This window comes from Remersonia thermophila, chromosome 3 (assembly GCF_042764415.1).
Source record: "Remersonia thermophila strain ATCC 22073 chromosome 3, whole genome shotgun sequence".
NCBI classification, from domain to species: domain Eukaryota; kingdom Fungi; phylum Ascomycota; class Sordariomycetes; order Sordariales; family Chaetomiaceae; genus Remersonia; species Remersonia thermophila.
Genome location: NC_092219.1, coordinates 3771755 through 3793757, shown reverse-complemented (window position 1 = coordinate 3793757; position 22003 = coordinate 3771755). Strand labels below are relative to the sequence as shown.

The 22003-nt window shown below is 61.0% G+C and overlaps 6 protein-coding genes across 6 annotated transcripts; 2 read left to right on the top strand and 4 right to left on the bottom strand.

The window, feature by feature from the left end:
- Positions 1-230: 230 nt before the first annotated feature.
- Positions 231-2378, bottom strand: VTJ83DRAFT_3905 (uncharacterized protein; the record flags this gene model as incomplete). Its single annotated transcript, XM_071010335.1, has 1 exon — positions 231-2378. The coding sequence occupies one exon, from the start codon at positions 2376-2378 to the stop codon at positions 231-233; it is 2148 nt and encodes a 715-aa protein (XP_070867783.1).
- A 1280-nt stretch (positions 2379-3658) lies between these two features.
- VTJ83DRAFT_3904 (uncharacterized protein) lies at positions 3659-6339 on the top strand (the record flags this gene model as incomplete). Its single annotated transcript, XM_071010334.1, has 3 exons — positions 3659-4555; positions 4627-5094; positions 5161-6339. The coding sequence occupies 3 exons, from the start codon at positions 3659-3661 to the stop codon at positions 6337-6339; spliced, it is 2544 nt and encodes an 847-aa protein (XP_070867782.1).
- Positions 6340-9646: 3307 nt separating this feature from the next.
- On the top strand, positions 9647-11343 carry VTJ83DRAFT_3903 (uncharacterized protein; the record flags this gene model as incomplete). The annotated part of the gene is made up of 3 exons (XM_071010333.1): positions 9647-9912; positions 9978-10366; positions 10433-11343. The coding sequence occupies 3 exons, from the start codon at positions 9647-9649 to the stop codon at positions 11341-11343; spliced, it is 1566 nt and encodes a 521-aa protein (XP_070867781.1).
- Positions 11344-12056: 713 nt separating this feature from the next.
- Positions 12057-16354, bottom strand: VTJ83DRAFT_3902 (uncharacterized protein; the record flags this gene model as incomplete). Its single annotated transcript, XM_071010332.1, has 7 exons — positions 12057-13733; positions 13796-14281; positions 14336-15094; positions 15149-15252; positions 15439-15632; positions 15717-16032; positions 16141-16354. 7 exons carry the CDS (start codon positions 16352-16354, stop codon positions 12057-12059), a joined length of 3750 nt encoding a protein of 1249 aa, XP_070867780.1.
- A 1001-nt stretch (positions 16355-17355) lies between these two features.
- On the bottom strand, positions 17356-19797 carry VTJ83DRAFT_3901 (uncharacterized protein; the record flags this gene model as incomplete). The annotated part of the gene is made up of 2 exons (XM_071010331.1): positions 17356-17879; positions 17943-19797. The coding sequence occupies 2 exons, from the start codon at positions 19795-19797 to the stop codon at positions 17356-17358; spliced, it is 2379 nt and encodes a 792-aa protein (XP_070867779.1).
- A 684-nt stretch (positions 19798-20481) lies between these two features.
- On the bottom strand, positions 20482-21879 carry VTJ83DRAFT_3900 (uncharacterized protein; the record flags this gene model as incomplete). Its single annotated transcript, XM_071010330.1, has 1 exon — positions 20482-21879. One exon carries the CDS (start codon positions 21877-21879, stop codon positions 20482-20484), a length of 1398 nt encoding a protein of 465 aa, XP_070867778.1.
- Positions 21880-22003: the final 124 nt, after the last annotated feature.

Below are 22003 nucleotides of genomic sequence, written 5' to 3'. Positions count from 1 at the left end.
ATCGGGTGTGGGTATCTCATCATCGCCGCCATGATCCAGGGCCCATGAACGCCATCCGTAACCCGCACTTTTCCCATGTATGCTCGGAAAGGAAGAAAAAAAAAAAAAAAAAACCATGCAGACAACCAGACAAATTCGTGCCTCCCCCCACTTCCCATTCACAATGACATGAAGGAAACCCCCGTTCGGCTTCCACGTCCTAGCTCGCCCTCCCCTCGCGGAAACGTAGCTCAAACGGAGCCGGGTCCGTGGCCGAGGATGTAGCTCACCGCCATGACGACATCGGCATCCTGCTCGCCAGGCCACTTCCAGACCCGATGGACCTTCTTCTTCCTCTGGCCGTCCGCCCCCTTAGGGCCGTGGTTGCCGCCGGCGCCGTCCGCCATCTCCTCGTCCTCGTCCTCGTCCTCGTCGCCGCTGTCGTGCTCCTCCTTCGCGCCGCCCCCTTCCTCACCCCCGAGGTAGTCGCCCGTGAGCACCAGCTCCAGCGTGCCCGCCGCGGCGTCGCGCACGAGGTCGAACCGCGCGCCGTACTCGCCGCCCGTGTCGCGGTCGACGAGGCTGCGCAGGTCGGCGGCGACGGCCCACGGGTTGCCGGCGCCGTTGCCGTCGGCGTCCTGGTCGGGCTCGCCGTCCTTGCTGCCGGCGTTCGGCAGCGGCATCGTCGCCATCTGCGCGGGCGGTCCGGCGAGGGGGAACGTGCGCGCCAGGTCGGCGAACGCGGCCGTCACGGCGATGGGGACGGCGCCGCAGAGGTAGGCGAGCAGGTCGTCGAGGGTGGCGTAGCCGTCGGCGGCCGGCGGGCAGAGGGCGACGAGCGGGTTGGCGGCGCCGGGGGGGACGTACGAGATGTGGGGGATCGGATGCGGGGTGGTGCTCTCCAACGGCGGGAGGAAGGTGACCGAGTAGGCGGCGCCGGGCAGGCGGGCGGTTGGTTTGAGCAGGACGCGCAGACGCGAGGTCGGGGTGATGGTCAGGTCGAACTCGACGGGGGGAGGGTGGATGAAGAGGTTGGCCATGGCGCTGGAGGGGGCGGTGCGCGCGCCGGGCAGGGTGGTGGGGAGCACGGGCTCCTTCATGACCACGGCCGAGGGCAGGCCGGCAGAGCGGAGGACCGACGCGACCGTCTCGAGCGAGCGGGCGCACTGCTGGATGGTGCCGTGGTAGGTGGTGTAGGCGATCATGGGTCGCAGCAGGGAGTACGGAGGGAGGGCGCTCTTGGCGGTAGTGGGCTCCGAGCGCCGGACGGCATTCTCGCGGTGGGCATTCATCAACAGCAGGCTGATCAGCGCGCACACCTCGTCGGCGATGTCGTCAAGGATGCCGGGCTGGTCGGCCGCGACGGAGTCCTCGCTGCCAGGAGTGACGAGGTGGAGCGAGACGCTCCTCGTAGCGTCCAGGTCGTAGGCGACGGCGGAGGCGGAGATGCGGACGACGTGATCGAGCTCGGTGCGGGCTTCGCGGTTGATCTCGTGCCAGAGCTCCCGGGAGAACACGGTGTCGCGGGCCTCCTTGACGCGGTCTTGCAGGGGGGCGTCGGAGGGCAGAGGCTTGGGCAGCGTCGAGGCGCCGACGACCTTTCCGTTCTCGACGATGCGAACCTGCAGGCGCTTGGAGCCGCCGCTCATGTCGCCGTGCTCCAGGTTGACGGAGCCGTCCTTGGCCCTACGCAAGGAGGCGATGCCGCTGTTCTTAAAGGCGGGGGAGGTGTTGGAGAAGCCAAACTGGACGGCCAGGGTCTGGGGCTCGTGAGGCAGGCGGAAGGTCTGCCAGCCGGCCTCGCCGACGCCCAGCACCTCGGACCAGTACTGGGTCTCAAAGTCGATTTCCTTGTTGAGCCGCTTCGATGCCGCGAGGGCGGCGTCGGCGGCCTTGTTGAGATCCATCAGACGCTTCCCGATGGCGACCATTCTGTTGTCGGGGATGCGGCTGCGGGCGAGCGTGGTGGGCGCGTCGAGCATCGTGGCGCCGAGGGTGCCGACGCCGACCATGTCGCGAAGACCGGGGCTGAAGGTGGTGACGGCCTGGGCCGGATTCTCCTTGGACAGCAGCAGGGACACGAAGTCGAGGGCGAACATGGACGTCTGGTGGGTCTGGAAGATGGCGCGGAGAAGCCCCTCGCGAGCAGCAGCAATGTCTTGGGCATCGGCCTCGTCGACGCCAGAGTCGGAGGCATCGGCCGTCATGTCGACATCTTGGTCGTTCGGGTCGGCCTGGCCGCCGTTGGCTTGGGCATCGACTTGGCGGCGAAGGTCGGCAGCGTTGAGGCCGCGGAAACCGCCCGGCTCGGCGTTGACGCGTCGAATGAACTCGGAGATGGACTGCGGCCCCTGGCGCCTAGCCGACTGCAGCTGGAGAGAAAACGGCCGGTCATCCATGGCGGCTTGTCGCGAGCAAGGCACAAGAGGGAGCGTTGTGGCAGGCGGGCGATCGGTCGGTTGGTTGGTCGGTCGGTTGGTCGGTCGGTTGGTCGGTCGGGTGGGATGAAGAGCAGCCAGAGATTCCAATTGGAGATCGGGATGGAAGTCAACGTATCCCCGCCTGCAGGTCCCAGGTCTCCACTTTTTACGTTGCGGATCGGAGTGGGGCCGGACCTACACAGTAGCTTGCTCGGGTCGGAGAGCTCCACTTTTTAAGCTGCAGTGGGGGGCAGGTCGGCGGGTAGAGAAGAGGGAAAGGGCGGGGGGCTGGCAAGCGACGTGATTGAAAGTGGGAGGCAGGAGGGAAAGGTGGGGTTGACGGGAGACCTCAGAAAACATGTAAACACACCTACCCACTTCAGAAAGAGACTCGGTCGATATACCTAGGAATGCATCTTCAAGAAAGAAAGGGGCAGCCAACGCATAGGTCCTATAACTACCCATCAAGCCTCATATGATCCAACCAATGGCCTGATGGAAACCCTTCTCGGCCTCAACCGTCTGACAGAAGCCGCCTTCGCGAATGACACGCCGCGATGCGCCCGGTCCACCCGAGTCCCCACGATGACATATCCATCGCTGAATGTCATTACAGTACACAACCCGGCTGCGAGCTCTATCGGGCGTGCTGGCTCCGTAAAAAACCCCTCAACGCCAACGCCAATCCCCACTGCTGTCAACACCGCTGCCGGCCTGGTTCTGCATCCGGACGGCTCAGTAGAATTTTTTTTTTTTATTTTTTTTCTGGGGTTCGCCAGACCTGCAATGGCTCAAGAAGCTCATGGGGGGAAAGCAACCCACCGTCTGACCATAATTGGGCCGACTTGGCCGTGCCAGAACCAAGCCCGCGGCGTATCGAACGACACGGCGACTGCACATTTCTTGGGGCTCATTTTCGGCCATCCAACGTCCGGCTGTCGACCTTGAGCCCCGCGCTGCTCGATAAGATAAGAGCTCCATCCCTCCCACCTCGAGACGCGGGCAGTGGGGAGGCCGATGCGCGGCCCTTTCCCTTGCACACTCGGCTCGACTCGACTCGACTTCCGGTTTTTCCTTTTATTTCAGCTTTTGTCAAGTGAAAGCCAATTCCTTCGTAGAGGGGACACTCTCCTGGCCCCGATCTTCCAACTTCCCTTCGCTACCTAGGTACCAACAACCCCCCTCCCCTCCCCTCTCCCCCTCCTCTGCATCGGTCTTCGGCGTGATCCTCCTTCCACCGAGGCCGCTTTCGCCAGAGTATGCCATTGGCCGGCCTCAACTTCACCCTACGGCCTGCTTCCGCCCTCGCCTCTCCGTTCCGGGTCCTCGTCGCCTTTGTCCTGCTGTCGATCCCCGTCACCACTCTTCTCTACCGTACCACCTCCCGATTGCTCGCCTTGCACGCCTCCTCGACCCCCCAGTCGCGCAAAGCAACCGGCAAAATGGCGACCAAAAAGAAGATTGCCATCATGACCTCGGGCGGCGACTCGCCCGGCATGAACGGCGTCGTCCGCGCTTGCGTTCGCATGGCCATCCACCTGGGCTGTGACGCCTACTGCATCTACGAGGGCTACGAGGGCCTGGTCCGCGGTGGGGACCTGATACGCAAGATGGAGTGGCAGGACGTGCGCGGCTGGCTGTCCGAGGGCGGCACCCTCATCGGCACCGCCCGCTGCATGGCCTTCTACGAGCGTTCCGGTCGCCTGGCCGCCGCCCGGAACCTGGTCGCCCAGGGCATCGACGCCGTGATTATCTGCGGCGGCGATGGCTCGCTCACGGGCGCCGACCGCTTCCGCGCCGAATGGCCGTCCCTGCTCAAGGAGCTCGAGGAGAACGGCGAGTTCACCGCGGCCCAGCTCGAGCCCTACCGCCACCTCAACATCGTGGGCCTGGTGGGCTCCATTGACAACGACCTCTCGGGCACGGATGCTACCATTGGCTGCTACTCGGCTCTCGCCCGCATCTGCCAGTGCATCGATCTCATCGAGGCGACCGCCTACTCCCACTCGCGTGCCTTCGTCGTCGAGGTCATGGGGAGGCACTGCGGCTGGCTGGCTCTGATGGCCGGCGTGGCCACGGGCGCCGATTTCATCTTCATTCCCGAAAGGCCCAGGCCCGATAACTGGAGGGAAGAGATGTGCAGCGTCGTCGAACATGTAGGTGGCACGCCTTGCTTCTCCGGCATGCCGAGCTCCTGCGTACGGCTGGCTGACCGCGCCCGCAACAGCACCGGAAGCTGGGAAAGCGCAAGACCATCGTCATTCTCGCCGAGGGCGCCATCGACCGGCAGGGCAACCGGATTTCCCCGGAGATGGTCAAGGACCTGCTCGCCGACCCGAAGGGCCTCGGCCTCGACACGCGCATCACCACGCTCGGCCACGTCCAGCGCGGAGGCACGGCCGTTGCCTACGACCGCATGCTCGCGACCCTGCAGGGCGTCGAGGCCGTCAAGGCCGTGCTGGAGGCGACTCCCGACACCCCCACCTGGGTCATCACCATCAACGAGAACAAGATCGTCCGGAAGCCGCTCATGGAGGCCGTCCAGGCCACCAAGAAGGTGGCCCAGGCCATCAAACGCCAGGACTGGGACGAGGCCATGGCGCTGCGTGATACCGAGTTCTCGGAGCAGTACAAGTCGTTCCTCATGACCACGGCGGTGCAGATCAACCACGAGATGCTGCTTCCCGAGAGAGAGGTACGTGCTGACGACCGCGAAACCCTGGCGGCTCCATAAAAAAACGGGCGCTGACAACGTTCCCAGCGCATGAGGATCGGCTTCATCAACGTCGGTGCCCCGGCCGGCGGGATGAACGCGGCGGTCCGCGCGGGCGTGGCTTACTGCCTGTCGCGCGGCCACGAGCCCGTCGCCATCTACAACGGCTTTGCCGGCTTCGCGCGTCACCACGGTGACGCGCCGCTGGGCGCGGTGCGGCCTTTCGACTGGCTCGAGGTGGACGGGTGGGCGAGCAAGGGCGGGTCGGAGATAGGCACGAACCGCGAGCTGCCCAGCGAGTCCGGCATGGAGCACATCGCCAACCTGATCGAAACGTACAAGTTCGACGCCCTCTTCCTCGTCGGCGGGTTCGAGGCCTTCCACGCCGTCTGCCAGCTGCGCAAGGCCCGCGACCAATACCCGTCGCTCTGCATCCCCATGACCCTCTTGCCCGCCACCATCTCCAACAACGTGCCGGGAACCGAGTACTCCCTGGGCTCCGACACGTGCCTCAACGAGCTGGTTGAGTACTGCGACAAGATCAAGCAATCCGCCTCGGCCACGCGCCGCCGCGTGTTCGTCGTCGAGACCCAGGGCGGCCGCTCGGGCTACGTGGCCACGCTCGGCGGCCTCAGCGTCGGCGCCTCGGCCGTCTACACCCCGGAGGAGGGCGTCACGCTCGACATGCTCGCGGCCGACGTGCGCCACCTCAAGGAGGTTTTCGCCCGGGACAAGGGCCAGTCCCGCGCCGGCAGGCTGATCCTCATCAACGAGCGCGCCAGCAAGGTGTACAACGCGCGCCTGATCGCCGAGATCCTCCGCGAGGAGGCCCACGGCCGCTTCGAGAGCCGCGAGGGCATCCCCGGCCACATGCAGCAGGGCGGCGTCCCCTCCCCCATGGACCGCTGCCGCGCCGTCCGGCTCGCGATCCGTTGCATCCAGCACCTGGAGCAGTACGGCCGCGGCGTGCCCAACCGCGTCAAGAACGACCCCATGAGCGCGACCGTCATTGGCATCAAGGGCGCCAGCGTGGTCTTTTCGCCCGTGCAGAAGGTGGAAGAGGAGGAGACGGACTGGCCCAACCGGAGGCCCAAGTCGGCCTTCTGGGTGGGCATGAAGGACATTGTGAACATCTTGTCCGCAAGGCCCAAGTTCGTGCCGCAGGAGCCGTTGCTGACGGGGAGGAAGGCGAAGGATGTGAAGAGGGGAATTGAGGATTACGACTAAACGGGCTCCGGGTCCTGGAAAGAAGAGAGGCTTTCTTTTTCTTTTTCCTAAGAAAGAAAAAAAAAGGCAAGGGGGGTTCCCCGGGGAGTGTGGGTGAGGTGTGGGATCTTTTTTCTAGATCGACGGAGATGGTGTTTCGGGACACGCATGGCGGGTGAATCCTCCCTCCTCTTGGTCCAGGGAGGCTATGTCATACTTTGTTGTCTTTTTTGATTGGCTTTTTGTCCTGGGTCCCTGGTAGAGTTATCATGCTGTTTTGCTGCCTTGGTCCCGGTTCTTTGCGTGGGTTTTTGTTCTTTTTCGTTTTCTGCGCTATGCTCTGTTTTTGCTACTCTTCTTCCCCTCGCAGTGTCGTTGCCAGGCGGGCGCCGTCTCATGGATGAGAGGGACGGGCATGTTGGTCTTTTTTTTTTTTTTTTTTTTTTTTTTTTTTTTTTTTTGTTCAAGTGGATGCCACGGTACCGCACATTGCAAGTGTCAGAGTCAACGAGAACGGTAGAAGCATCCCAGGTCGGGATATGAGATATGAGAGCAAGATGGAAGAGGGCGAGAGGGATCAGGGAGATTTTTTTTTCTCTTTGCTGATTTGCAACTCGGATTGCGTCGAATCGGATTCTTTTTTTTTCTCCTAGAGCATCAAGTCATTTCAATTTGCCCGGAGGGGCCTCCGAAGATGACGTGGGATAGAGATCTGCGGCCTCGTCTGTCCTCCCTATGGGGATCCCTCCCCTCAAGGTTCAGAGCGTCTACGGGTAGATCCGTGCGTTTGTGTACCTACACCGCTTTACGGGACCTGCGTGGCCCCTTTTTCACGGGCCCTCCTTGACAGCTTAACAGCCCCATACCCATCACACTATCGCCCTTGATCGAGGTCCCGAGATCTCAGAACCATCCAGGACAAAGGGGTCGGCGGATGGGGATGGGATTTGGGGGGGGGGGTGAGGCTAGATAGAAGGTGCGTAGCACCAAGCCTTGTTGCCCTCGGCGATGTCCCACATTGTCTTATTCCGCACCCGATCCATTGCCACTGCATTGCGCCCACGTCGCGTCTTGTATCACAGGAGGAAAAAAAAAGTCGATGCTGTGCGGCGGCACTGGCGCGGTTCTCTGCCGATGTTGCGGGACTGTGGATGTTGGTTGGGGATGTTTCGTTGGTCAGCCTTACGAGGAGACCCCCCCAAGGGGTTCGTTCTGCTTGTACACCATGAGTGTTTGGTGGAACTACAAGTATCATAGTAGAACACTCCCACGCCAATGAACCATCGCCGCTGGGCAATCAGGTGGTTATCTGGCCACCACAACTACCCAGTACCTACTGCGTACTGTACTATGCAACAGCGGCGGCCTTTTTGTTCCACTTCCGGCCCAGCCTGCAATCCAACCCACAGGGCTGGCGTCGACGACCTCGCCCATTCGTTCCGGGCTTGTTCCTGGAAGCTGACTAGCGAATGATTGGCAGGGCGTTCTTCTCTCATTTGGGAGTCGGTCAGCGCAACGAGCCCTTTTTCTCACCTCTCTTCTGACTCTCCCATGTGTGTTTGTTTTTATTTTTTTTCTTTGAAAATGGCAGGCGGCGCTCAGTAAGCGACAGGCTTGGCATCTTATGCAGGCCAGGTCGGTGGGCGGTCGAAGAAACAACGCCTTGCCTGTTGTCGGTACGGCGGCATGCCCATGTCCTATGGCGCGCGTGGTACGATGTTCCAACCTCAAACGCAGCCGCGTGGCATCCCGGAGAGGAGGATGACGGAAATACCGATCAATGAAACGCTGTCAGCGGGAGAGACCGATCCCACGAAGCGGCGCGGACGAGATGACGGAAGGACATTCTTCTGTGTTTGGGGGTTTTCTGTGATAGGCATTCTCGTACTCTGTAACGAAGGGTAACTTATCTCGGAAGCCCAGGAACAGCAAGGGGACCTCAGCCAAGTCGGGCATCGGGCATCAGCCGCCAGCGGGTGGCCTTGGCGAGCTAACTAGCTCACCTGCTGGGGAAAGCTGGTGGCTACGCTAGTTGTCAGGGGCGCTCCCATGTTCCAGGCACCAACGCTATGGGCTTTGTGTGACGTTTGGTATAACTAACGTCAGGTAACGAACGAATAAACGTTCGGTAGTGTAGGGCCTCGAGAGCTCAGGCTTATGGGACGAGAGGGGCTTTGGTGACAACAACCTGACGGCATATGAGATGGAAACTGCCGCTTTTTCCACACCGGAGATTGGACTGGCTGAAGCGCATAAGCATGAGAAGTGCTGCCTAAGGTACCTGAGGTGTTCATGTGGCGTAATGTACTGTGTAATACAACCAATACTGTACATAGTATGCCCCCAGCACCAAGGCAAGTCAGTCGGTATGCTAACGAATGGCGTTCGGGACGCCCTCCTTCCCTGCAGACCGCCATAAGCTCCCAATTGGCGAGAGCAACCTTGGGCTGCACCACATTGGGCAATGGTGGAGAAAGCTGGCAGGCTGCCGGTTCATGGGAGGGAAGGAGGGGTCGTCAATTGTGGCTTTTTTTTTCTTCCGCAACCCTGCTTTCTTCTCCCGCCAAGCCACCTTCAACGGAGCTTTCCACGGCCCATCCCCTGCTCGTTCTTGTCGCGGGTCGAGAGCGTCGTCTATGTTCACCATCTTTGTTTCCTCTGCCTCGTTGGGCGTCTGGATGTCCGTCAGACGGGAGAGAAAAAATTGGCGACCTGTCCCAATGAAACCTTGCAACCGTCCATTGGGGACCCCCCTCCCCCCGGGTGGCCGCAATCCCGGTAGCGCAGCACCCTCCCCCCCCCATGCAGCGTCATGGTGGGATATGGCAACGTACCTACGTGAGACACACTGCATGCCCTGGACACCCACCCTCGCCGGCGCCCAGAAGAGTGAGCACCATGGCGTTGGCGAAGAGGAGATGAGACCTTTCCCGCGGCTTTCCCCGGCCCAAGCCGATCGGCCTCTTTTCATCCTCTCCCCCGGCCTTGTCTGTCTCTCTCCCACGTGCTTGTAATTCACTTCGCGCACGCACCCGTAGGGGTCCCTGCTGTTGTTGGTTCCTCTTCTTGTCTCTTTTTTTTTTCAACCATCGGCTGTAACTACACCACGTCAACGACGGTGGATAACACGCCTGGACAGCACGCTCCGACTCCGTCTTAGACGGATACCGAACCCTCCCCCCCGTCCCCCCGTCCCTCAAGTCGCTCCACCTACCGCGGGGCCTAGCTGTCCAGCTGCCGCTACTAGGCGACGTCGCCGAGGGAGCTGGAAGTGTCGGAACTCACTCTGGGGCGACGACGTGTGCACCTGTCTACATAGGACGCGACCATGGTCGGCTTAGCTTGGTCAAGTTTCGTCCTCCTCGGAGCTGTTGTCGGCCCGGCGAGGGCTGCCATCGCTGCTTGGTCGACTGAGAACGGGCCCCAGATCGTCCTCCAGAATGAGACAACAGGCCATCTACGCTACAGCGCCTGCAACACATACGATGAGGCCCGGTACTCCTACACCGATCCCAACGTTTTATCGCTCACCTACAAGCCCAAGAATGGGACGCCCTTGGCCGGGTCCGGCTGGTGGAATGAGATCACCACCATGTATGCCGTCCCATCCCCCCCCCAAGGCTTCGAGATCGCGCTTCGCTAACAAGCCACCTCCCAAGTGCTTCCGTCTTCTACATCACCGAGAGCAACAGGATCGCCAATGCCATCTTCCATTGCAACATGACCACCGGCTTCTTCCTGCCGCAGGGCAACTGGATCGTGAGCGATGACGTTCCCAGCATCCATAACAGCTCGGGGCTCGCCGTGTTGAACCTCGGAGCAGAGGCCGGTTACCGCGTCTACTACCACGATGAGGACGGCGCCGTCAATGAGCTTGCCTACTACAACAACCTGTGGAGGTACCGGGGCCCCATCTCCAAGGACATCGGCTCCCCGCCCGCCCTCGGAGCCGCCTTCAGCAACGCCGAAAACATCACCGTCGTCGCGGCCCGCGATGCAGAAACCATCGGCGTGACGCGGTGGAACAAGGATGAGACATGGTTTCACAGTACGTTTCTATGCCCATCGTCGACGGCGACCCCTTCGTTTCTCGAGATGCTGACGTCCGCCACAGCTTCCATGCCCCGCCCGCTCGAAGGCGGGTACACGACCAAGGAGGTGGATAGGCAAAATATCACCGTGAACAGCACGGCCCCTTATAACTTTACCCTGCCCGCCTGGGACGGCATGGCCCGCTCCCTCGGTGCCAGCATCAATGCTGACTACACGCGCCACATCTGGTACATCGGCCACGACAGCAACCTCCACCTGGTCACCAACATGAACTGGACGTGGGGCATACGCGAGAACCAAACCGAGGAATTCTGGCCCAAGGCCGACAAGCCCAACGCCGACCTCGCCGTCACCCACCTCATCGACAGCAGCGTGGTTCGCATCTACTACTTCGTCAAGGGCAAGCTCGCCGAGGTCCGTTACCAGGACGACGAGTGGAAGCCATACTCGGTCGTCGAGGCCCCGGACCCGATCGCCACCACCGCGCCGACCCCCGACGGCGCCGGCGAGGACAGCGGCCTCTCCACCGGCGCCAAGGTGGGCATCGGCATCGGCGTCTCCCTCGGCGCCATCTCCATCGGCGCCATCATCGCCGTGCTCGTCCTCCTCCACCGCAAGAAGAAGGAGAAGGCCCTCGCCGAACAAGAACACCAGCCCCCCTCCGACCCGTACCCGGCCGACGGATCCACCACCCTCGAAGCCGGCACCCCGTACCAGGCGTACGGCGCGTCCGCCCAGGGCTGGACGCCCGACGACAAGCCGAGCCAGCTGCCGACGGAACCGCTCAGCCACCAGCTCGACTCGAACCCGCGGTCCGAGCTGGACTGCACCCCCAAGCCGATTTACGAGCTGCCTGGGAACGAGCGCTTGCATGAGCTGGTGGCGGATGGCCCGAAGCAGCAGGGACAGCCACAGCAGCCAGGGCACGGGGGGGAGAGGGCCGAGCAAGAGAAGTCGCCGGGGAAGCCATGAGAAGAGGAACAAGACACGAGGCAAGGGAGAGAGAGTGTGTGTGTGTGATGGGAGTTGGGATCGGGAGAATGAGCGTCATGCTCGTAATGGATTATCGTCATATACCCCCTCCACAATTCATCCGAATGCGAGTGTTTTTGTTCGATGAGGTGCTCTCGTTCTATTCTCGTGCTATAGCTTCTCAGCAGGTCCAACACGCTGATCACCCGGATGCCCGCGGCTATTCTGACCATCGCGAAAGCCGGGAGACCGAACAGCTGCGATCTCTCTTGTGCATCAGCCGATGCCTTCGCCCTTGCTCCATGCCCACCGCCGGCCAGGGGAACTGCTTTTTGAAGATTCCTCAGCCATACCCACAACAAGCCCAAGCAGCAAAGCAGACGCCGATCTAGCCAAGCCCCCTCGAAAGAGAAGTACGACAGCGAGCAGAACCCATACCCATGACACAGACTCAGATCCCAGGTCCCATAGCATCCCCCATCCCTCATGCCATCAGGTATACCATCATCGCCATCATCATCATTATCATCACATCTCCCGGCCCGGAAACCACCAAACCACAAAAAAAAAAAAAAAAAAAAAAAAAAAAAAAAAAAAAAAAAGGCAACAGAAACAGAACAGCAAAACCACCCGACACCAACCAAAAGAGCGCCTTGGGTACTACTGTACGCCCACCCACAACTCTCACAAGCACTCCACCTCCCCCCCCAAACTTACCTCCCATTCGACCCAGATCCGCCAGGTCTCGACCCGTTCGGCTCGGGCTCAACGCCAAACAAGTACGCCAGCTCGCGCACGCTAAGCCGGCCGACGCTCTTGCTGCCGCCTTCGTCCAGCGCCGCCTCCACGAGCTCGCGCTTCCTCTCCTGCAGCGCCAGGATCCGGTCCTCCACGGTATCCTCCACCAGGAGCCGGTGGACCTTGACCTCGCGACGCTGCCCAATCCGGTGCGCCCGATCCACGGCCTGGGCCTCGATGAAGGGGTTCCACGAGGGGTCGCAAATGATGACCCGGCTCGCCGCCGTCAGGTTCAAGCCCGCGTTCCCGGCCCGCAGCGACACGAGCAGGACTCTGGCGCGCGCATCGGTGGTGAAGGCTTGGATCGCCTCGTCGCGCTGGGTGCGCGACATCTTGCCCGTGTAGCGGCAGTAGTGGAGCCCGGGGAGCTTGTCCTTGATCTGGCACTCGATGAGGTCAAGGAGGCCGGTCCATTGAGAGAACACAATGACCTTCTCGTCCGTGTCGTCGCGGACCTCACGGAGGAGCTTGATGGCCTCGGTGACCTTGGCCGAGTCTTGCCAGTTGTCACGGAGGTAGCGCATGTAGGCGCGACGGGCGTCCTTGCTTTTGTCCGCCTCTGCACGGAGGGCCTTGAGGTTGGCCGGGGTGGTGGCCTTGAGCTTCTGTCGGGACTTGCCCTTTTTGTCGCGCTTCTTTTCGTCTTTCTTCTCCCTCTTGTCCTGCTTGATGGGCTTGCTGGATCCTTCAGGGTTCCGAGATTTCTTTGCGGCAAGGGCCCGACGCGCCGCGGCGATTTCGGCGTCGATAGCGTCGTCATCAAGGCTATTGTCGCCCGCATCGTCTGGCACCACGAAGCCGGCCAGATTCCCGTCGTTGTCCGCGTCAGACTCCTCGCCTTCCGTCTCTTCATACGTCGAGGACCCATCAGTGCCTGAGTCATCCTCCGGTCCCTCCGCCGCGCCACCGTCGGCTTTCTCGATCAATTCCGGGGCATGCGCCTTCCGGAAGGCCGTCAGCGTGATCACCTTGGCAGGATCCACGGGCCCGCGGCACACCGGACACTTGGCGAGGGTGCGGCCCTCGTCGCCAAAGTTCCTCTGGGCGCTGGTCTCCGTGAGCGAGGCGAAACACTCTGTGCACGTGTCGTGGCCGCAGGGAATGGCGAGGACAGGATCCTGCACTCCATCGTAGCAGATGGGGCACTCAAACGCCTCGATGGCTTTGATGCGTTCGACCACCCCGGGGTCCAGAGACTTGGCCAGGTCGATCATGTGGTCGTCCGACATGGAATCTGCAGCCGTCGCGTCGAACTCGGTCAGGTGGGGATGGCAGCAGGTCTGCCGGAGGCGCAACAAGAGGACAAGGATGCTGGAGTAATGCTTGCCGACCGTGCCCGCACGAACGTACTTGTTGAACAGGACCTGGTACCGCGACTCGAGGGCTCGGTAAAACGCCCGCTCATCGTCGGAGAAGACAACGCTTGTCGACTCTTCCGTCTTGGGAGGAAGCCGCAGAATGGGTTGGCCGTCAATCGTCGAGGTCTTTGTCCGCCGCAGCATGATGGCCTTTAGGACAGCCTGGAGCTTGCGCATGGCAGTACTGCGGACCGAATCGTTCTTGTTGCTCCTCGGGCTCAAGCACCGAAAGTCCTAAGGGGCTTGTTTAGCGGTGGCGCGCCTCAGAGGAGCGGCCCCGGAGAAAGGAGACCTACCTGTTGAAACTTGGTAAAGTTGTTGTACGGCCGAATCCTCAGAAATCGAATCAGGGAGAAGAGTTCAGACACGCCGTTCATCATTGGGGTGCCGGTGAGGCACCACCGGTAGGTAGCATTGATCTGGTGCGCTGCCTTGGAAGCCTGGGTGTCCTTGTTGTTGATGCACTGAGCCTCATCGAGGATGATGCGATGGAACTTGCTGCGCGGGTGTATCAGAGGGCATTTGTCGGCGAGTTCTGCATCCTCTTCTTCCATGTACCAAGCCGACTCCTTCCGTTGTTCGACGTGATTTTGGTAGCGCCGCCACTCCGAAGCAAGCTGCCCGTACGTGGTGAGCACGACATCGAACTCCTTGAGCTCGCTGTAGGTTCTCTTCTTGGAGTGCAGGAGGAGGACTTTCAGGCTATGGGAAGGTTTTATCTTGCCCTTGATTTCAAGCTCCCACTGCTTGATGAGAGCAACAGGGCCAATGATGAGGTTGGTCTGTCGGTTGTCAGCATCGATTGCCACCCATTGCAGTCGAGAAGCGTCACGCACCTTCACGCCGCTCGGAGCCTGCCGGGATACCACGAGAGAAAGGGTTGAAATGGTCTTTCCAAGGCCCATCTCGTCGGCTAGGATGCCGCCCTTGTTGGTACCCTCCTCCATATCCGTCATCCACTTCAGGGCGAGCTGCTGGTGGGGATAGAGCGGGTACTTGATGGCTTCGGGGGTCTCGCCACGCTCCATTTCGGGAACATCCATGTCGGGGCGGATGTTCGACAGGAGCTGTTTGATTTCTTCCTTGGTGTCTACGGGGTCGTCGTCCAAGTTGCCGGAGAGGAAGCTGCGGAGGCGCGGATTGAATGAATCCCCGTTCTGGTCCAGCATGAAGTCAAAGTTATACCCGCTGACACGACGAATGGTCTCGGCGAGACTTGATGTGCCTAGTCCAGCAGGCCTTGAAGGTGGGGAATAGTAGCTTCCGTTTGTCACGTAGCCTGGCTGGCTTGGGCCCTGCAACACCTGGCCTGGTCCTTGCGACATCCTGCTGGACCAGCTGCCGGAATATCCAGGGTTGTGTGCTGGGGGAGGGTTGGGCCAGCTAGAGACGCCGAATCTCGGCGGGGGGAGAGGGCCAATGCAACCAGATGCCGGCGGCGTGTTGTGGGGCACCGGAAGCGGTAGAGCTGGTTGGAAGGGTCGCGAGCTCGTCGTTGGAAGCGAAGGGAACAAGGGATCCGAAGAAGACGGAGTGGCCCACCAAGGCTCCGGAGAAGGCAAGGTTTGGCGGGGAGCGGGCTCTAACGGTTCGACCTGATCAAGAAGGTTATCAAAGAGGCCTGGTATACGCGGCCAGGGCTTCTCTACCTTTGGCTCGACTTCCGACTTGGTGCCTGATATTCCCGAAAGGCGGGAAAAGCTGGGAAGGGTGGGCTGCCACGACGAGGACGACGGCGACGGCGACGGCGACGCTGATGAGGACAACGGTACCGACAACGGTTGTTTACTACCCCTGCCCGGCAACGGCAATCCAACACGTCTGTGCGAGGACGGCGGTCCAACAATTCTAGCCTGGGAAGGATCCCCCGAAAGCGACGTTGGACCAGGCTGAGACGAAGTCGACGGCGGCCTCGAGGCAACGGGGTTTCGCCAATGACCCAAGGTCCTGTCAATGCTCGGAGCCGACTGAGAAGATGAGTGAGAAGCTGGTCCGTCAGGGGACAGCGAGCCGCGGCCTTCCAGCTGCCTGGCCAAAGCCGCATCTCTGTCTTGGGCAGCCTTGCGGCGGGCCGCTTCGGCCATGGCCTCGTGCTGCCTCCTCAGCGTAGCTTGCCATTCCTCGTCATCATCACTGCATGCATGGTCAGCACCGGAAACAGGGCATCAGCCCCAGGGGTTTTGGCAAACGGAAGGCCAGGAGGGGAAGGCTTCCTACCCGGTCAGATCAATCACCTCGACGGCCATGGCGTTGTCGAACGTGTTGTGAGAGGCGGAACCGGGAGTCCCGATGCCCGAGCTCGGCGAGGCGCGCCGTGACTTGCTGGTGCCGCGGCTCGATGCGTTGGAGTTCAGATGCGCATCCTCGAGGTACCGCTTCCGCTGTCCCAAGGAACCCAACGAGCCCCGGTCTCCACCTGGAGTTGTTGTTGAGCTGTTGGGCCGAGACGTCCCGCTGCTGGAGGAGGCGAACGATGACGCGCCTCCGGGCCGATCATCCCGGTTCCTGTCCATACTGGCACTCATAGAGGGGCCTGATCGGAGGGGGGGAAGCGAAAGTCGTGTCAGCAGGAATCATAGACGAGGACGACGGCGATCCGGAAGTGGGATTAAGTAGGTAGGCAGCCAAAGGTGAGCCCCACCTTTATTCTTCGCTTGGGCGAGCTGGCGATGGATCTTGAGGATGCCGAGTCTCACTGATTTGATCTCTTCGTCTCGGGAGACAGAGTAGGGTAGGTCGTGGAGGGAGGCCAGGATTGCGCGCTGGGTGATTAGCTCGTCCTCGAGCTGTTCAACGTCGGCTGCGGAAAGCCTGTTGGCAGGACCGCCCGACGAGGCTGAGCTGGGTGACTCCATTGCGTTGGCTTCAGAGCCCGACGACGGGTGAAACAAAGCCTAGGTTGCGCGCTCATCAACCGCAACCGCAATCGGTCCAGTTTACAGCTCCGCTGTCATCGGAGGAGGGGGGAAAATTGAATTGAGTACTCCGGCCGTGTCGAGATGCCGCTGCCGAAGAAAAATAGAATAATATCCATACAAACCCTGGCTTTTGGCCCTTTGGCGCTTGTTTGGTTGGAACGCGTAGGTCGAGACTCTGGAAGGAGATGAGAGTGGGTCATCCCTGGGTCCCAAAAGCTAAACGCTGTTTCTCAATCGGGCAACCTCAGCCCCACCCCGGTCCAGGCACGCGGTACCGAAGCAGGGCGGGCGACTTCTTGGCAAGGCTGCAGCTCAGATTGGTCAGATTCCCGTCAACGCTGAAACGACACCGACCGGCTCAGGTCTCGCTTTGGTGTCCTGCTGGACGTCACTCCAGGGCCTGAGTAAGAGGCACGGTCCGGGAATTGAGGCCTACAGCAACGGATACAAATACTAGGTTTGGCTTTTGTACTCGGTGAAACCATTCACGATGTTCACCGGTAAACAAGCTTTACTCCGACCGGAATGTGCAACAACACCTTTTTTGTCGCCCCTGTCTACACAGTAGCATGACGCCCGACTGTCGTCAGCGCCCCACAACCTCAACATCCGATGGACCAAACGCGCATTGAAGCGGTATCCATCCCCACCCAAGGGCGAGATGGAACTCTTTAACACCAACAATGGAAGATCCCTGGCTGCATGGAAAAGGAGGCAAAAGCAGTATTCTTGTTCCTGATACTCTGTACCCAATGCTCGAAATCGAAACCCTTTGACACAGCCCAAGACGCCTCGCCGCCTAATAAGTTACAAAGAATACCAAGAACAAAAAAAAAAAAAAAAAACGAAAAAAAAAAAAAAAAAAGAAGTTCCGTGCAAGCCCCCATCAAAGACAGGCGAATCAGTATCCAGTCTTAGGTCCTCCTCTGTATCGATTCCTACGCCGGAGAATTCCCCACCTCGCCGTCACCAGCCTCACTCCCCTCTTCGCCCTTCCCCTTACCATGTCCCGTCACCTTCCCCCACCATTCATTCACCTTGCCGCTGAACCAGTCCCAGAAGTCCTTGACTCCTGACCCGATCTTGTCGAGGGTCGAGCCATCGCCATCACCATCGCTATCGCCATCGTCGCCATCGCCAGATCCCGGCGGCGGCGGCGGTGCCGGCTCGTCGACGCCGATAGAATTCGTCGGCGCTGTCGTCGCGCTGCTGCTGCTGCTGCTGCTCGTCGTGACGGGGTTGACCTGGACATGCTTCGTCGTTGTTGGCGTCGGCTTGGGCGTTGGCGAGCTCGAGCTCGAGGAGGTTGCGGACAGCACGTGGCTTTCTGGAGGGTCCGCCGGCGTGTCGGCCGGGTCATTGTGAATTCCGATCGTTTTGAGCGGCAGCCGGAGGGTGCCGTTGTTGGGGGCGGGCGTGATGCCCACGGAGTCGCAGAGAAGGTTGTACACCTCGATGTTTTCTGGCGCCGTCTAGTTAGCACACGATTTCGGTCCGCGATTGGGGCTGAGCTTGGCCGACTTACGGAAGACCTCAAGTCGGCTATTGGGCGGATGCTGGAAGGCCGGGCCGCGGGCGATGAAGATCGCCCGCATCAAGGGATGTTCATGATCGTAACCGTGCAGGCCGCGCGGGCTGTAGACGGCACCCTCCGCCTGCGCCTTCTTAACATCCATCTCGTCCTTCTTGACGATGGCCCAGCCGGCCTTGGGGATGATCCACAACGGGGCGATGCGCGGGTTCTTGGAGAAATGGTAGCGCTCGGGCATGTTCACATCGCGGAGGTAGACCTCGACGTTCGCATTTCCCTTGGTCTTTTCGAGCACCCCCCGGTAGATGTCCTCGAGGTCGTTGGGGTTCTTCGGCCGCAACCCGATCAGCGGCCAACCGTCCGTATGCTCGATCTTGTCAAGGTCCACGAGATCCTCCAGCTGGATCAGCCGAGTGACATCGGTGGTAGCCATGCCGTGATCTGACACCACGATGACGTTGACAAGATTCGTGAGGTTCCGCTTGTCCAAGCCCGTAAACATGAGGTCGAGCATCTTGTCCACCTTTTGGATCGTGAATCGGACTTCGGTGCTGTTCGGGCCGTAGTTGTGCCCGTCGGAGTCGACGTTCGGCACGTAGGCGGCGATGATTTGCGGGCGATGGTCGTCGGGCATGTCGAGGAAGCCAAGGATCCGGTCAACCTTGTTGGTCAACAGCTCCTTGCCGTTGTAATTATCAATGTACGTAGGGGTTATGCCGAGAATGTGGGCTTCGCTGCCGGGCCACATATGAATGGCCGTCTTGAGGCCTTGCTTCTGGGCCGTAACCCAAAACGGCTCGCCTTGCCACCACTTGGGATCCATAGCCTTGGCCGGCTGGCCGTAGGTAAACAAGTCTTGCAGCGCCGGGTCGAAAAATGCGTTCCCCACGATGCCATGAGACTCTGGGTACAGCCCGGTCGCGATCGTGTGGTGATTGGGAAACGTGACGCTAGGGAACGAGGGCCGCATGTAGAGCGGCGACACTCCTTCCTTGATCATGGCGCTGAGCCTCGGCGTCAGACCCATGTTGAGGAAGTCCGCGCGGAAACCGTCCAGGCTGATGATGATGGTGGTTGGAGCAAACAAGGCAGTGCCGTTGCTGACCAGCGCCTGGTTGGCGTGCCTCGAGCTTCCCCGGTTCTGTGACAACTTCCATGCCACCCCTGCAAGGATCGCAAACGCAATAGCAATGCCGCCGTAGATCAGCGTCCACCGCCTACAGCTGCGCTTCCTCTTGGCCTCGAGAGCCGTGACATGGAGCAGGTGTTTCCGGTCAACTTCGTCGCTGTCGTCGCGCTCGCTGCTCTCGCCCGTCGAACTGCCGGACTTCATGCCACCCTCCTCCATCTCGTACATCAGCTCGCCGTCCTCGCCATGCTGCGCTTCGGCCAGCAACCGGTCCCGCTTCCTCCGCCTCCTCTCTCGCCGCGCGCGCCTCTTTTCCAGCACGAGATCCTCATCCGACGAGCGAAGATGCGCCGACGGACTCCGCGATGTCGAAGGCGACGGCAGCGGCGAGGCATCGCTCAGGCGCCTCGTCAATAGGCGTAGAGGGTTGGGTATTGGCAGGCCGGATCCCCTACGCTGGCGCTCCTGCTTCCGGCGGGCCTCGGCGACCATCTCCTCGAGCTCCTCCTCTTCCATCAGCACAAGTCGGTCGTGGGCGCGGAGCTCGCGGCTGTTGCGGGCGCGCAGCTGGCGCTCATCGTCCTCGCTATCGGTATCCTGGTCGCTCCGAATCGAGATGGCATCGGCGTCGTACTCGGCCGGCGAGAGGAGCGCGGAGGGATCTGGGCGACCCCCGGCCCCGGCGGGCGTGTGTATCGTCAGCGGCTGGAGAGGAGGCATGATGTTTTTGGCGTTTCCGGCCGCTCGTTGGGTGGACGACGGGTTCTCGAAGCCTCTTTGTGGTGGAACTGTTAGTCCACCATTTCAGAAGAACGATCGGACCGCGAGAAGGGCAGGGAGAGTTGGTGGTGGATTGCCAGAGTCAGGCCGCTGACGTTGATTGACGACGGGGGGTCTGCGATAACAACCTACCCCGGGAACGGCCCCAGCGTCGCCGGCATATGATTGGTGGGTCCGGGTCGGCTCTGCTCTTCCGACAAGCCAATGCGAGAATCGGCGATCAAAGTGAGGACAATTGTTGCCAAGATAGAAATCTCGTTACAAGTCACAGAGTATTATATACATACACCCAACACTGATGTATGTAGCAAAACCCAACATAATGCCACAGCAACAAGGATGCGAAGAGCAATCAAAGATACAATTGTTGCACATGATCTCGCCCCGAATTTCTTTACTTTGGCTACACCCTCACCACATAGAATATCGTTCCAGGTTGCCCAAGCTTGACATGCCTTGAAATGCTCCCAGACCAACCTCACACACCCAGGCCTTAGCTCACACGCAGCATACCCCAACATTATAAGCACGATAGATAGGAACAAGAAATGGGTATGGAGACGAGTAAACGACGTAATCACATCCAAAAAAAGAAAGAAAGAAACACCCCCAACTCCTCTACCCTTAACACCAGCAGTACCCAAAATGCTCCTCCCACACCACTCCCCTCACCCTCACTCCACCCTTCCACCTTAAGCTGGGGATCCCTCCATCCACCCGTTCTTCAAACACCACCTTGACCTCGCCCTCAAGCGCATTGCCCACACCCTTACACCCCGCGCGCACCACGTCGTCGGGGTTCCACACCGTCACGCTGCGCAGCCCGCATCGCCTCGCCTCGTCGACCGCCGCCTCCAGCAGCGCCGCCACGTCGGCCACGGCCGTGGCCGTTGCGGTCGCTCCTCCGGCTGTCCGCGGCGGAGAACCGCCTTCGTCGGACCCGGGATCGTCGGCGGCGGCGGCAGCGGCGTGCGCGATCCGCAGCACCCGCAGCCGTCTCCCTCGCCAGTCGTGCGCCCAGCAGGCCCACGCCCGGTGGCTCGGGGTGACGATGGCGCCCGGGACGGGCTTGGACGCGGGCGAGGGAGCGGGGAACATTTTCGCTGCGTCGAACTCGGCGCTGGCGAGGTGCCAGGAGACGAGGGCGTGGGTGGGCAGGAAGGCGATGCGGATCCTATCGTCATTGCTGCCGGCGGCTGCGCCGAGGGGGGAGAAGGCTTTGGCGGCGAGATGGCGGCAGTCTGCTTCGCAGAGCGCGGGTAGCTCCTCCGCTTGGAGCGGCCGGGTTTTCACTCTCACGGGGGCAAAGAGGCGTCCTGGGACCTGCAGCTGCGGGGGGGATTGCGGCGTGAGGAGCGTGATGGTGGCCTGGCGAGCGGCGAAGGGGATCCAGCCGAGCCCGGCGTAATATCTCCTACCGCTGTCGCTGTAGAGCACGCTGAACTCGCCCTCGGCGTCCATGCGCTTCTGTATGCAGCGCAAAAGGTAGGCGGCGTAGCCCTGCCGGCGGTAGCTCGGCGCCGTGTACACGTTGGTCACGGCGTACCCGTAGGCCTCGCGGCACGGCTTCCCAGAGCCGTCGGAGATGAGCACCGGCCTCCGCGTGCTCTCGCAGCTGGCGATGAGAAGCCTAGGGTAGCCCTTCAGGTACAGCACCCAGTGCCGGCAGCCGCCGTCTCGGTTCAGGTCGTGCTCCGCCAGCCGGCGCTCTCGCTCGATGTAGTCGGCCACCGACATGGGCTTGGCCCAGCTCTGGGCGCAGAGCTCCCATGCCAGGAGCCGCTGCTCGGGCGTGGCCTCGTCAAAGACCACGTCCGAAGCGGTAAGTCCTAGGGGTTGTGCCATTTCGGTCGACGCTCCCTGAACGTTTGTCGCGTTCAGCAGTCGAGGAGTAGTTTCACCTTGCTGGTTTGAGGTTGGGCTCTCAAAGGGGGAACCCAAGATGTGGGGTGGGGGTGCAGATGTAAGAAACCGAGTGGACCCTGAGAGAACCCCTTGGCCTCCTACAATATACATGGGCATTGTGGATGGGATGGAGAGTTGGTTGATGGTTTCCGGTTATTTTGTTTGGAGATTCCAGCACCTTCTCGGGTCCCGCTAGAGACTCGGTCCGTGGACAGGTAAGACAGGGAACGCAATAGCCATG